This window comes from Lagopus muta, chromosome 15 (assembly GCF_023343835.1).
Source record: "Lagopus muta isolate bLagMut1 chromosome 15, bLagMut1 primary, whole genome shotgun sequence".
Classification (NCBI taxonomy): domain Eukaryota; kingdom Metazoa; phylum Chordata; class Aves; order Galliformes; family Phasianidae; genus Lagopus; species Lagopus muta.
Genome location: NC_064447.1, coordinates 13,041,818 through 13,056,631, shown reverse-complemented (window position 1 = coordinate 13,056,631; position 14,814 = coordinate 13,041,818). Strand labels below are relative to the sequence as shown.

At 47.5% G+C, this 14,814-nt stretch overlaps 2 protein-coding genes across 2 annotated transcripts; one reads left to right on the top strand and one right to left on the bottom strand.

Moving 5' to 3' along the window:
• Positions 1-344: 344 nt before the first annotated feature.
• Positions 345-1,790, bottom strand: LOC125700599 (cytochrome c oxidase assembly protein COX19). Its single transcript, XM_048961509.1, has 3 exons — positions 1,648-1,790; positions 1,431-1,546; positions 345-1,123 (listed from the first exon to the last, which is right to left on the bottom strand). The coding sequence occupies exons 1-3, from the start codon at positions 1,727-1,729 to the stop codon at positions 1,040-1,042; spliced, it is 282 nt and encodes a 93-aa protein (XP_048817466.1). The 5' UTR covers positions 1,730-1,790; the 3' UTR covers positions 345-1,039.
• Positions 1,791-5,993: 4,203 nt separating this feature from the next.
• LOC125700601 (cytochrome P450 2K1-like) lies at positions 5,994-14,215 on the top strand. Its single transcript, XM_048961512.1, has 9 exons — positions 5,994-8,073; positions 9,490-9,652; positions 9,822-9,971; positions 10,392-10,552; positions 11,050-11,223; positions 11,728-11,869; positions 12,432-12,619; positions 13,101-13,242; positions 13,634-14,215. Exons 1-9 carry the CDS (start codon positions 7,876-7,878, stop codon positions 13,819-13,821), a joined length of 1,506 nt encoding a protein of 501 aa, XP_048817469.1. The 5' UTR covers positions 5,994-7,875; the 3' UTR covers positions 13,822-14,215.
• Positions 14,216-14,814: the final 599 nt, after the last annotated feature.

Sequence of the window (14,814 nt, the reverse complement as noted above, 5' to 3'; positions counted from 1 at the left end):
TCTGTTTCAGCAATAGAATCTCTGCTTTCTTTTTTATAATCTCATCAAAAGACAGAATTTAAGCAGTGGAATGAAGCAGACTAAAAAGACACAGCAGAAAGCAAACAGAATGCCCTTTTCAAACAGAAATCTGCTCTGAACTATCTGCGTTCTGCTCAGATCAGACCAGGACCACAATTTAAATCTCATTTCCCCCCCACTAACGTGAAGAGCAGAGAGTATTATTTTACTCTTTCCTGGATCTCTCTGAAAACAGAAACAGGAATGGCTGGATGTACCAAACAGAGGACACTAAATAAAGAAGGAAGTGTAGGAGAACCAGCTAAGTGTGTGCATCCCAAACAACAGGCTTTCAAAAGAAAAGTCCAGACATGTTTATATAAATAATTCACATTTACTTCAAAGACAAATAAATACCATTGCCATCTTCCCTCTGATTTCACCATAAGGATGTGAAAAATAACATGGCAGCACTAAGTGGAGAAATGAAGACAACTGTAATGAACGACTATTGGTTAAATGATGAAATAAAGGTCAAACGTTGGCATGGTAAATAAAAACCTACTGGTGATGCTGGAAATGCATCCTGGTAAGAAGGAGATCACCCAAAAAAAAGGAAATTAAATAGAAATTTGCAAGTACCACAACAGCTTTATTTCCACCCGAAAGGTGCCTGCTGCAGGCAGATTAGTAATGCCCACATAGCAATAACCTATAGTTGAGGTGGAGGGTTGTTGTGCTGTTGTTTTTTTAAAGCAAGAGTTTATTACCCCTGCAGAAACAGAGAACACTCCAGGCAACCGCTGTTTGCTGCCACGTGAAGTGCTACAGTGACCTTTAGGAGCAGGCTGGAGGAGGAAAGTAAACAAAGGCAGCACTTTGGCTCGCCTTAACAATCTGATTTTAAAAAAGAATATTTGGGAAGAAAAGCATCCTCCCCAAAGCACTTCCTATTGCAATACAGGTCCAATACGTACTACACAGGAGTTACTCCTCCCGTACGTGAGGTAAAGCAGTGAGAGGTAAAGCTCTTTCTTCGTCACTCTTTCCCAGCTTCCGCTTCCGACTTCTCATCCAGCAGATCTTTAAATCCCAGCTTTTCCAGCGGTTCGTTAGCCATGAGCTGCCTACGTTGGAAACAACAGGAACAACAATTTTGCAGAACACACCGCGTAACAGACAGAACAGCAGCGTTTCCTGCCCCACTTCCTCCTATTTGCTGTAGAGAAACCCGAGGCACGCAGAGCGGCTGGCAAAGCCTCAGAAACGTCAATGGGGTCAGCAGCATCGAGACAGCCTTCCTCCCCACAGCCTTCCTCCCGCCCTCCCCATACAGCCCCTCGGGCCGCGCGCTACTGCACGCGGAAGGCACAACCGCGTCAGAGCACGCGCTGCGCGTGCCCGCAGCCCCGCGCGCCCCCGGCCGCCACCTGCCTGTCCATGCGGCACTGCAGGTAGGCCATGGCGCGCTCCCGGCACGCGCCGCTCTCGAAGCCGCTGTCGCGAAGGCACTGCATGAAGCGCTCCTTGAAGGCGCTGCACTCTCCTGCAACACACGGCGGGGGTCGCGCTACCGCCGGGCTCGGGCTGGGGCCCGCGCGGCGCCGAGGGGGAGCGGGGCCCGGGCGGCGAGCCGCGTTACCGCACCGAAGTGATCTAGCGGGAAAGCGCCCTTGTCCGGCGGCCGCGGTTTGAAGCTCTTGGCGCTGAAGTTCATAGCGGTAGACATGGCTGCAGCGCCGGGCCCCGCCGCTCTCGCGAGAGTGCCGTGCGCGTAGAGCGGGACACGTGATCGTCGCCTCATTGAGGAGGCGGGGCCGCGTCGCTATGGAAACGGCTTCAGCGTCGCTATGGTGACCCGGGACGCATCCGCGCGGGGTGCAGAGCGTCGCCACGGCAACATGGCGGGGGCGAGCGTGACGTCACTGCCGCAGGCCGCACGCACACCCCACCACGGACACCCCGCCATGCTGGCCCCGCCCAGGCGGGAAGGTCGGGCCGAAGCCCCCTCAGGGAAATAAAGCACGTTGTTCTCACAATCGCGTTGTTATTTCCTAATTCGGCTACCTGAGGGCCAGGGGAGCTGGTCACCGCAAGCTGCCTTACATCAGCAGTGGGAAAGATGGTTTCTCCTCTTAAAATGCATTCGTTTGTTTGTAAACAGAGGGGAAAAGAGCAAAACTACGAGATCAGTGCCAGATGTGTTTGCAGGGAAAGCAGCTCTATGCTGCTGTTCTGAGCCAGGCCTGGCTGAGGGCACCTGGTGGCACCCAGCATCTGTCTGCAAATACAGTGTTTGTTAGTAAAGGACCAGGGATGCTCACCCAACACCAGGGGGGCTCACACGAGGCCAAGGAAAACGCTGTGTTGCCCATGTGTGCACAGCACAGCAGGCCCCGCACAGAACCTCACGTCTCATCCCGACAGGAGAATGAGGGATGGTGTTGGTTTATCGCACCCCAGTGTTGCCCATGGGTTGTGCTGCTGCTGCCTTCTTTTTTTCCTCTGCCTGCTGCTGCAATCGGGTTAAGGCGGTCTTTCACCAGTTTTAAGTTGATTTTCTTTTAATTAAATGATTGAGATAAGTAGAAATGATGTGAAGTGGGAGGAAAAAAAAGAAAACAGTTGCAATTGCTGGGATGGCCATTACGGAAATATTACCTGCAGCACCACTTAAAGGGCTTTCTTGTTTGTGCTTTGATTGCTTTCTTATTACAGTATTTGAGATTGTAAGTGGAAAATTACACCATGTTCTATTACATAAGCGACTGGTTTACACAGCCTGAAAGATGAGGTTTTATTTATTATCGTGTTTTCAGGGCTACGGACAATAGATGTTTTTTTTATTATAGGGTAAGTAGCACTTTTCCACTTGACTTCATTATGACAGTTAACAGCAAAAAGGAGACTCCGTTTTCATCATCTCACACAACTAACTCGGGGAGCTGAGCAGCAGAGGAGCAGCTCAGGCTGAGGCTCCTGATTTCAGCCGTGCTCCTCTGCTCCCACGCAATGGTTCACCCCAATTCCTTGTGTGGTGAAAGGAAAAATCAAAGGAAAAGATGTGCAGAGATTGGGATTATTCCCAAACAGAGACAATCCTGTGCAAAGGATCCATCACCTGGCTGTATTGTATTCAAATGCTTTAATTGCCTGTCAATTAGCTCAGTGTCTTCCTGTGGAATCTTAGTTTTTGTAGTTACCTGAATTCAGGCCAGGTACACAGCAGGTGTGTGGTTATGCTTACTTAATGCTGTACTGCAAATGCCAGTCGTATCTTCTAGAGTTTCCTTTAAAGGTAAGGTTTGTCTTAGAATCTCATACAAGTGCTTTAGCAGTTTAGTATGTGTTTTTCCCAAGGAGATTAAATAAAAGCTCCATTAGATAATACTTGTTAAGAGAAAAAAAATCTAATTTGCAGATTAAGCCAATGAAAAGAATTCAGTAAAAACAGAGCCGCAAAGCAGTGTCACCAACAAAGAATCAAATGCTTTTCACATGTAATCTTTAAAAGAAGTGAGAGACTTTCATGGTGTAGGGGGATCTGGGAAAAAGCTGCCACTTGTACAGGAGAGATCGGGTCATTTGTAGAGATCCAGTGAGTTGCAGTGATTCTACCCTGGAGCCCCTTCCACGGGTTAGGAGGCTCAGAAAGGGTGATTCCCTGAAGTGGGGAAAGTCTTGAACTTTCAAGTTTAACTTGATTTAACAGCTTGAATCAGAGCTGTTAGTCATTAATTATGTACTAAAGCAAAAGTTTGCTCTTTTACAACGTTGTCAAATCACAGGGAAAACCTTCAGCACTGTTGGTGCTTATCTGTCAGCTGCACAGATGCACCTGCAGACGGGTTTTACTCACCCCACACTGCTCTGGGAAGCACCACCAAGACGGACCATGTCAGAGCAGGAACCAGAACCTCTTTTCTTTGATGGGAGCATTGCAAAGACTGTGACTCTTTTCTCTCCCTCCCCTTGCTGCATCTTCTGAGAGCCTCCAGCTCCAAGCTAGCACGTAGTTAATTGGAAAATAATTTATCGACAAGCTGCGAAAGCCTTTGAGTAAAGCAGGAGGCGATTTTGCAGCTCAGCTTGGTATAGCTGTAAGAAATGAATCAGTTGAACAAGACCAAGCACATTCAGGCGCTGGAATTTGTGCCCTTGAGACTGCTGTTCCCAGCTCCGGCACAGAACACACCTCAGAGAAACATCCTTCCAGCAGCTCGCTGCTCGCCTCACCCTCACACCGTCAGCTCTCCGCCAGCTCTTACATAAAGGCTCTTGCTACATCACTGCCACGGGCTGTTGTAAACCATTTTTCTCCCCTTTAATTCAAGTTCCTAGACAAGTAAAAATGTAGATTATTGCCAGTAGTCTGGGGAACGGGGATTTCTGTTATGGATGATTAATGAAACGTTATTGTTTTGCACTTGGGGGGAAATCATAGTTTCATGCCAGTAAGGTCAGGGCCTTAATATGCTATGCACTCTGCAAAGGTGTACAGAATGATAGATCATTTTCTGTAATGACTGAGTCAAAGCCTCACCAGGGTAGAAGGGAACACAGCAGAAATAGAAGCGTGGTGGTGAAAGCCAAAGCAAATTTATTATGTTGCTAGTTTCAATTCTGGTATATCTAAACCCACATCTCTATCTGCTCCAAGACAGGAACCCCAAAACTGAGATGCTGGAACACTGGCTCTAGATACCTCCCCACTAATCCCCCTATCCACTACGTCCCAAACTGCTCCTGGATTAATACTACTTCTGCTGTGCTGTGTTGAGAAGATTGAAGCTGCAGACCTGGGACAAAAAGAGCCTTGGTGCTAAGTGAGGTGTTGGAATTCTCCAGTCCTGTTTAGAAAATAAATCTGTCACAACCTGGACTCCTCAGCATTAACTTCTTAGGTCAGGCTGCCTCGGCTTGTTGACTGTGGACACAAGGGCTCCGACTGCAGGTACTTTTGTAGGGGTGCTTATTGTAAAGAGCATCACCAGCACCAAGTTTGTGACAGAGTGAAGCTCCTGGAGGAACATCAGTTTGAGGGCAATGCTTTTAAAAGGAGCAACGTTTCAGAGAACAGTTTGTTACTAAAAGAGATAAGGACATAAAGTGTGGGGAACAGCGTCACCTTAGGCTCTGCACAGAGACAGTGCGTTAAGCCCAAGCAGAGGTTGGTTTTAAATGCTTTCCTCCAGTGGCCAGACCCATCACATATAATTCATCACAATCCTTCAGTCTTTGGAAATTTGTAATAAAATGATTTTTAAAAGTGTATTTTCAGGGGTTTTCCTTTCCAAAGTAGGTGTGTAACCGACTGATTTGACAGGCAAATGAATAGAAATCCAGTACAAGTTATCTGTACCAAAATGCCCGTAGCAAACACTGAGCGGTATCCTGCAGTGATCCCACAGAAATACTGTTTTGCAGGATGGGGAGAAGCAGGTGGAATCCAATAAAACACTGCAATAGTTATTGAAAAAAAAAAGAAAGGAGGTCAAAGTCTGAGGCTTTTGATTTCTTTTTGCATTGGCATTTGTCAAGGTGAGCAAAATCCCTTGGCAAGGAGCTACCTGAGTTTTAACACATCTCAGTCCATAAAAATGTTAATGTTTAAAAGGGTTTATATATCCCTGATAACAATGCATGGCTGATAGGCATCTCATGTGGTTGTAAATGTGTTGCAGAGACTTGCAAGGCATACAAGCCCTTGGTGTTCAGTCTTGTGGTTTATTATGTTATCTGAACTCACTGACTGAGTTATGGCTTTATAATAGCTCTTTCTCTGCATTATCCAACTGTTACCATAGCATTATTACCCCACGTCTCATTAGAAGATTGTATCCAGATTGATTCCAGATGAACACACACAAGTCAGATGAGTGAGGCTGTTTAACGTACAGGGTCCTTTCCTAGGAGGAACTGATTACTTCCCTGAGCTATGCCCACAAATCCTGCTTACCTGAAGGTGGTACTGGTTCTGGCTTGTGCTGATAGAAAGACAAAGACACCTGTGGGAAGAGAACAGAATTTACTCCCCAGCCCTATAAGCCAACAAATTGGTTGGCAGCGCTGAGGAGTGCATAGTGGAAGCCAAGGTTTGTGAGGAAGAGATGGAGGTGAGGAAACAGCATTAGTGGTATTTTAAAACTCCATGATCATCTCCTGCGGAGAGCACATTCATCTTTTCAGGCATGGCTCCAGCGGGCTGCAAGTCCATCAGCTTGAGAAAAGATTTCACGCTCCCTTATCACCAGGCACAAACTGTGTTTGAAGCAGTTTGAAAGCCCCTGAGAAGGCTCCCCTTTCTATAGCATTAGCCACCTCTGCTCCAGTGGAGGAGGACACAGAGCGAGATCTTCTCACTTGTGCAGCAGATCCTGAGGACACAACTCTCTGTTGTCCTCCTACCTTCCCTTGCACTGCCAACATTGCCCCTGCAGGGTAAATCACCTCGTGAAAAAGCTTCCCTTCACCCAGATAACCAGCCATGGAGAACAGGCAGACATGCAGGCACCTTTTTTCATGTCAATCTAATCAGAGTTTATTGATTCCTCTTGCCTCCAGCTAATGTACTTTTATTATTATTAATAAATAATCATTTTTCTATCAGTAGACCCTGTGCCCAGGAGCCTTAGAGGATTCTAGCAAAAAGTATTATTATTAAAACTAAAGATTTCTAAAGGGTGGAACAGCAGCACAGCCTGGTAATCAGACAGAATATGCAAGTGGGGAGCAAAATATCCCCACCTGAGAATATGTGATGGAGCTACACATTGGCTTCTTGCCCTCGGGCCACCAATTACAGCCATGGTCTCTCATTCATGATCCTTCCTGCTTCGCCGACATCCCCCAAGGACACAAAGGGTGCGGGTGGCTCTTTGGTGAGCTGTCACCCCCCCAGACACGCTGGCTCTTGCAGGACCATGCCCTGGCATGGTGGATGACTCAGTGCTCAGGGCTTCACGCTCCTCCTGGTTGGCGCCCGCTCTGCAGAAGCTCCAGGCAGCCTCTCTCCTCTGCCCAGCCTGCTGCCCAGCCCTGCTCCGATGCGCCTACAGTCATGCAGGGTCTCTTTCCCACCCTAGGCAGAAGTCTGGAGGGGATGGTCTTTCCCAGAGGACTGCACATACCTGCTCTTGAAAAGGCAGGAACCACGACATCACCAAACTAGACAAAGCACGCTGCCTCTGACCAGTAGGCTGCAGAATAGTGACTGCAGTGATTTCAGGGCCTGTTGGGATGGTCAGCAGAGGACTTGCAGGTCAGTAACAACGTCTGCCATGAAAACACTGGGTTGCCCAAGGAAGTGATTTTGTTGTCATGCCAGAGGAGCAGAGCTTTACCAACTAAAGGGACCAACACCTTTCTGCAAGCCTGAAGTCAGCACATCATGTCAGCTCTATCCCATCTACTTGGTTCGCTTTCTGTTCTCCAGGGACTTCCCTGCCAGCTGCCCCCCAGCCATTACCAAGGGCTTTCCCTCCTATGTTCTGATTCTCTCATTGGCTGTGCAGTGCTCTAGCCAAGTCCCTGCACCAGGACAGCCATGGGAGAACCCAGCACAGCCCTTCCTTCTGCACCAGAAATCACATGGACCACAACATGCACATAACACTGGAAAACAAACACCTTGCTCTCTGTTCCTGTAGATGAAATAGGAGCTTCAGATTAAGTTAATCCAATTTTCCGAATAAAATAGGTTGCTTTTTTGGCAGGTAAAAATGTACACGTGGTCCAAATGGAAGTAAACAAGACCTGAGAGCCCTTTTTTCTGTGCAAAGCCACTTTCCCACAAAGTGTGCTCAGGTGATGACAGAAGGGCTATAAAGGAAGCCCCAGGGTGCTCATACCCACATTCTGGTTTCTGATCCAGCCATGGCCATAACAAGCTTGCTGCAGTGCGTGGCCATCAGCTTGCTGCTCTATCTGGCAGCAGGGCTGGCCGTTCTCCTTTACTTCACCACCAGCTGGAAGAAGAGAGTTTACAATTTGCCTCCCGGGCCACAGCCTCTTCCTCTGATTGGAAACTTGAATGTGGTGGACCTGAAAAAGCCATTCCAGTCGCTGACAGAGGTAGGCTGGGAGCAAGCAGGTAGGGGGAAAGTGTGCAATTCCCAAAGCAAGGAATGCAGCTAGGGAAATGGAGACAGAATTGTGTGCTGACAATGGGGAGATCCAGTCCTGCTAAGCTCACCTGGGCAGACACAGTGAGAGGACCTTGCAGGTGCTCAAATTCTGCAGTTAGTGGTGGAAGATTGTCCAGTTGGACTTCCTTGGCCTCAAAATGCAGCTTTCCTACAGCACTCACACAGTGTCCATCAGCCTTGACTTATGAATCCCTCAGGCTTGTGCAGAGCAGTTTCCATGGCTGTACCACAGGTATGCCCATAGGAAAAGTCACCTCTTTCTGGCAGTCCTGGGGGATCCCATGATACAGATGTCTCTTGAAGGCACCAGATTCACTTCCCCTAAGCTGCCATCCAGCTTTAGGCTGTCAGATGTGCTGCATCCAATCCCTGCGCTGCTGAGTAAAACCAGGGCTGACACCAAGAAGTCCTAATGAGAAGAAATAACCAAAGGCAGGCCAGGAGGTGGCTGTGATGCCCTGCCCCAAACCTGCTGCATGCCTGTTCGCTGCTAGGGAGGCATGAACCAGCGCTCATGTTATCTCCCAAGCTGTCAAATGGTCATTTGATGAAAACAAATTTAATTTGTCTGGTGTAATAACAGGAGCTGCTTCTAATCTGAAATTCAATTTTCGGTATGCATCTAATGCATAGCAAATGGTAATTCAGGCACGTCAGAAACAAGGAGACATTTGGAGCGGACGGCTCGCAGTGTTTAAACTAAAGCTAAAATACCAAGTGAGTGATTTGATTGTCAAAGCCACTCTTCTCTGTGACAGATGATTCACATTTAATTTCCTATAAAAGCCCAGTGCTCCTGTGACATTATCTACAAGAGAATGCTTCCTGGTTAGACTGAAGTTTCTGGTGGCCAGCAAATAACTTTGCTATGACTGCAACACTACCCACCTTGCAATAATCAGGGACAAGTGCTATCCTGAAAGAGTTATTGTCTAGCTTTGTTTTTGTAGTGCTTGTGGCTTCAGCCCCAAAGTGGTGCGCACACCCGCTTGCCTCAGGTCAGTGGTATTAAAATAAACAGCCGCCTGCTACAGCATTTGCAAACAGCCTCCACACAGTAGTATTGCTATGCTGGCCTGTTGCTGCAGAGCACCACAGGAATGCAGTGCTTTTTTTATTGACTGCTCATCTGATAGGAGCAGCGATAGCAGACACCTTGTTGTGCAAACAGGGTGCAAGGAGAGATGCTGGCAGTGATAGCCGTTGCTCAGCAGTTACAGTACAGCAGCACCTGGAGACCTGGAGTAGGGTGGGAGGGTTGCAGTGGGCTGGAAGCTAGCGAGGGAGGCAGTGTTTGGATCCAGCTCTGGTTTAGAATGAATGTATTTATTCACTGTGACAGCTCTCCAAGCTATATGGCAATGTCTTCACCGTGCATTTCGGACCCAGGAAAGCTGTGGTGCTGGCTGGCTATGAAACCATCAAGGATGCCCTCTTAAATCATGCTGAAGAATTCGGAGAGAGAGCAGAAATACCCATATTTAGGAAAATGACACGAGGAAATGGTAAACAGCTTTTTTGTCACTGGTTTTTGTAGCTGATCTGAAGAGACAGCAGAGAACATCATCTTCTTATGCCTGCCTTTTGTCTGTACAATCGTGCAGAGTAGCTCTGTAACAAGGCCTTACATTTACTAACCACAGGTAGCATAAGGATTTGACACTTTCATTTTAGGCATAGCATTCAGCCATGGAGAGTTATGGAAAACTATGAGAAGATTCACCTTGTCCACACTGAGAGATTTCGGAATGGGAAGGAGAACGATTGAGGTCCGAATCCTCGAGGAACTGAATTCTCTAATTAAATATTTTGAATCTTATCAAGGTAAGTGTCAAGAATTTCATCCAGAGACAGAAAACGTGTCCAGCAGAACAATAAAGATTCACAAAAGTTTAACACTGACCAATGGTATCTGATGGTTAAAGTTCAGCATAGGTAGGTTACTATTATATGCAGCGTTGGTAGGTTATTAAATGGAGGCCTAAAGACATTGAAACCAGATTCCCTACTGTGCATTTTGGGTGGTAAATGAGCTTTTTCTGAAGGAGCTTGGGACCACATTTCCACAAAAACCTGACCAAATCTCTGTCCTTTTCCCATGCCTTGAATGTGGCATTTTGCACAGCATTCCCTGATAATATCTAAGGCCAGCCAGCTGCTCCCTTCCCCAGCAGCACACCCCTGCATCACAGGGCAAAATGGGCATCATCCCATCACCATTTGTTTGCATTGCCTGAACTACAGGGAAACCATTTGACACGAAGATGATCCTCAACAATGCTGTATCCAATGTCATCTGCTCCATACTGTTTGGAGAGAGGTTTGAATATGATGATCCAGCATTTCTCACTTTGCTGAAGCTGTTAAATGAGAATACCAAGCTGCTGGGCTCTCCGATGGTGCTGGTAAGGGCTTGATTTTAAGTCTTAGCTTTTAGGAGCACATCTGATTGATGGTGTTTGTCCTCGTGGCTTCCCACACCTTGCTTCTCGAGGGGAGAACAAGAACACCACCAGCAGCCTGTACTGAACACACTGCAGCTCTGTATCTACAGCACATAGATTCCCCGGCCCCTGGGCTCCTCTGCTGCTTATCAGTAAGAGAAAGAAAAACAGCCTTCACCAAAGGAACTAATTCACTCCCCTTCAAGAGGAGAAGCACAATGCGTCTCTCACACCAGAGACTGGCACTAAAATGCCCCCTCAAGTGTGCCTCCAGAACTGAAACTGTTTTGGGGGTCTCCTTGCAGAAGTGTCCACTTCTCATGGAGGGCTGGAGGCAAAACCAGACTTGCTGCAAACACCATGCCTGTATGACACACTGCAATGCTGAGCTCAGGGCAGCTCACATTTGTGATACCTGTATATGTTCAAAACACCAACAGGCTTCTGTTGCTCCACAGTTGTATAACTTCTACCCATCCCTTGGATTTCTCTTTGGAGCTTCCAAGACCGTGCTACAAAATATCAGGGAGCTGAGTGCTTTCCTCCAGAAACTCTTCAAGGAGCACAAAGAAGAATTTAATGAGAACAACTTAACAGGCTTCGTTGATGCCTTCATGATGAAGCAACAACAGGTACTTCAAAGCTAAGTCTGGGATTCTCTTGGCTCTGGCTCATTATTAGGACTGATCATCTGTCAGGGATGGAGGGTGAGTAAAAACAGAACTGCACTGAGCAGAACATGTTGAAGCTCATCCTCATGATGAGCAGTGCTGTATCATCCCATCACTCCATCACTCTGCTGGAACTCTGGTTGGGGTTGTGCTGCAATTAGCTGCCACCCAACACATGTAGGGAAAAGACTATCCACAACCTCCCTGCAAGAATAATGCGGTGGCAAACCTCACTGCAGTAACTGAGTTCTTACAGACCCAGTATCAGGATTTGGAGGCTCGATATACACAAATTCTATACAGTGTAAGTCCTAATACTAAAACCTTCTGTTGCCTTCTAAATATTTTGTTTCCCACAGCATGTTAATCACAAAAACCTAAGATGCAGACAAAGATGGTGGCAATGTAGTCACTACTGGTATCACTTGCTGCAGAACTTACAGCTGTTGCCTGTTTGCTTTGAAGGAGTCAAAGAAACCCCACAGTATGTTCCACAATGAAAGCCTGCTGTTTTCAACCCTGGATCTCTTTGCTGCTGGGACTGAGACTACTTCTACAACCGTGCGCTGGGGTCTCCTTCTGATGATGAAATACCCAGAAATTCAGAGTAAGGCTGAGAATTCCTCTTGTATGATATTCTGTTGCATGCATAAGGCTCGGATTATGGAAGGGAGTGGAACTCATTCAGCACTGTTTAGGGTAATTATTGTGAGTTCTCTGAGAGAGATAACAACCACTGACTTTACACAGGGGTTTTATTCAGATGGATTGCAATAAAGCAGCCCAGCCTGGTGGGAGAGGCCGAGAGGCAGCCTGAAAGGACAGGAGGTCTCCCATCGTTGTTCTCCTGCAGGCTATCAGCATATGTCACTAAAGGTTTCCCATCTCCTCGGGAGCTGCTCCCGATCTGGTTTCCATTGAAGGCCATGGGGTAACAAAGGTGTGCAGTCAGAACCAGGCATGGGACGTCCTGTCGTGCTCCATTCAAGCTCCCGTGGCTCAAGAGTAAAACTGAAAGAACCACACCATGCCCTGCCTTACCACCCCCCTCCTGTTCTTCCCAACCACCCCCCAAAGTTTTCCCTTTTCTTCATCATGGCCAAACTGAAGGCTACTTCAGTTGTAAGATGAGAGGAGTATCAACTTCTTAATCCTTTCCTCCCCACAAGGAAAAATTCAGGAAGAAATGAACCAGGTGATTGAGCCGGGGGAGATGCCGAAGCTGGAGGACCGGAAAAGGATGCCTTACACAGACGCAGTGATACACGAAGTACAAAGATTCGCCAACATCGTCCCGATGGGGGTGTCACGATCAACACCTACAGATGTGAATTTCCAAGGTTATGTGATTCCTAAGGTGAGCTCTGGGACCAGCAGCTTACACTGCACCAATTCATTACCATGTTATCTAAAGCTGATAAGAAATATCTACATATCTAGAGATGCCTTGATGCTCGGTTTAATCCACCGTGTAATTCTTTGTCTTGGATGCAGAACAATTGTTAAAAACATGTGGTGATTGTAGAATGTTGCAGCCACTTGAATCCAGAATAACCAGACTTTAATGAAGTCACATTGGTTTGATTCTATTATGCCCAAAGTGAAATCTATACTTCAGTAGACTTCTCCAAAGATCTGTCTGAATCTGCAAGAATTCTTTCATGGTGCAAAAGCAGAGCAGCAACTACTGATAACAGGCAAAGCCACAGTGGGGCCAGGAAGCATCCTGGTTCTGTTTGCCATGGCTCAGTCTCATTTGTTTCTTCACATGGGAAAAAAAAAGAAAGCTATCCCAGCTTCCTTCTGCTCCAAACAGCTGCTTCTTTGATCCCTTGCAGGGTACAGAGATTATACCGCTGCTGACCTCTGCTCTAAATGACGAGCTGCACTGGAAAACCCCGCATCAGTTCAACCCTTCCCACTTCCTGGATGCTGATGGGAACTTTGCTAGGAGAGAGGCATTTATTCCATTCTCCGTAGGTGAGAGGGGTAATTTGTGCCCATCCCGGGGCTAGGCTAACAGCACCGTGCCCACTGACCCCAGGGAAGTATGTAAGTGAAGGACACTGATAAGGCAGGATAAGAGGTTTCTGGACATTGGTCCTGTCCACCACTGCTATAACCTGCTGCTCCTTGGGAGATCTGGCAGACGCTTATTTACCCCCAGGCACTGCATGATCTCACACAACTGTAGGCTTCCAGGCAACTTGACACTAAGTCAGCAGTACCCCCCTCCCCAGAATACAGAGAAAAGAAAGGAAAAAGCTTCCTACCTCAGCTGCACAGACTGCGTGTCCAGTTTAGAAGGTCTCAGATGCCATCACCAACAGTTCCACTGCTTAACATTTACTTCTCTCCTGCTTGTTTTCAGGACGAAGGGCTTGTGTTGGAGAAGGCCTGGCCAAAATGGAGCTGTTCCTCTTCTTCGCAGGCTTGCTCCGCAAATTTGTTTTCCAGCCCCCTCCAGGGGTGAACACAGCAGAGCTGGATCTCACTGCTGACGTCGGCTTCACCCTGAACCCCATGCCTCACCTGGTCTGTGCTGTGCCCTGCAAGTGATCAGACAACATGGAGGTGGTGTAGTGGGCACTTCAAGCTTGAACGCAAGTCTAGCTACAGGGGGAAAAGCTGTCTGCCTGAGCTTTAGGGAAAGGGCACTGGGTTCTGCTGTTTGTCTTTTGTTCGTATGATCCTTTCCAAGAGCTCTTGTACCCTCTGTACGATGCAAACCCTTCAGACACCTCTGAGCACTGCTCCCACATTCAGCATGACCCACCTCTGAATACCAGAGATGCAGTTTTCACAGCTATTTCAAAGAATGACTTAGTTTTGAGCCTCCTCTACAAACAACCCACCTGGGGCTCTCCACTGAGAGCCTCTATGGGGAGTTTCTCAGCCTGAATCCCAGCTGTATAGCACAGCTGGTTATCGATGGCCCAGCTGGAGACAACAGACCCTTAGAAGTCTCCCTGAGATGACTGTTGAGCTGAGCCTTGGACTGAGCTGCCATTGTGCAGCACAGCCTTATCTTTATCACAGCGTCGCAGACACTTGGGTGTGACACGGGCTGATGCCAAGAGCCAGGCATGGGTCACTTATCAGGAAATTGCTAAGTGCTTTGGAAAGTGAGCTCATTCCGATTGCACTGGATGTTTCATACTGAAGAGCCTATTTACTAGGGGGCCAGCCTCACAGCTTTCACAGTAAGGAAGGCATTTCTCCCATTCCCTTGCCCCTCCTGGCTTTGACTCATGTCCAGCCACACTCTAGAGCAGCTCTGACCCTACACTGGCAGAAACTAAGCAGCCACAGAAAGTGAGTGATTTCTGAACCAGCACACGTGATGCTGCACACAAGCCTGAGGCAGTGCTGTGGTCACCTGCATGGGAACTGGTGTTACAAACACAGAGCTGAAAATGCTCACACTGCCAGCAAAGACCCTGCAGTGCTGACACAATCCATAGGATTTTTCCCATAGCAACTAAAAACTGTAAAACTGGAAAGAGAGGTGGGCAAGAGCTTACTACCCAGCCTGTTACTGTGCCATGAGCT

Bases quoted from the DNA above. Each gene is read 5' to 3' on its own strand.
- LOC125700599 (XM_048961509.1), bottom strand. From the start codon at position 1,729: ATGTCTACCGCTATGAACTTCAGCGCCAAGAGCTTCAAACCGCGGCCG. The intron at 1,547-1,647 runs GTGCGGTAACGC...CGTGTGTTGCAG, and splicing joins TTTCCCGCTAGATCACTTCG to GAGAGTGCAGCGCCTTCAAG. The intron at 1,124-1,430 runs GTGGCGGCCGGG...CAACGTAGGCAG, and splicing joins AGTGCCGCATGGACAGGCAG to CTCATGGCTAACGAACCGCT.
- LOC125700601 (XM_048961512.1), top strand. From the start codon at position 7,876: ATGGCCATAACAAGCTTGCTGCAGTGCGTGGCCATCAGCTTGCTGCTC. The intron at 12,620-13,100 runs GTGAGCTCTGGG...GATCCCTTGCAG, and splicing joins AAGGTTATGTGATTCCTAAG to GGTACAGAGATTATACCGCT. The intron at 13,243-13,633 runs GTGAGAGGGGTA...GCTTGTTTTCAG, and splicing joins ATTTATTCCATTCTCCGTAG to GACGAAGGGCTTGTGTTGGA.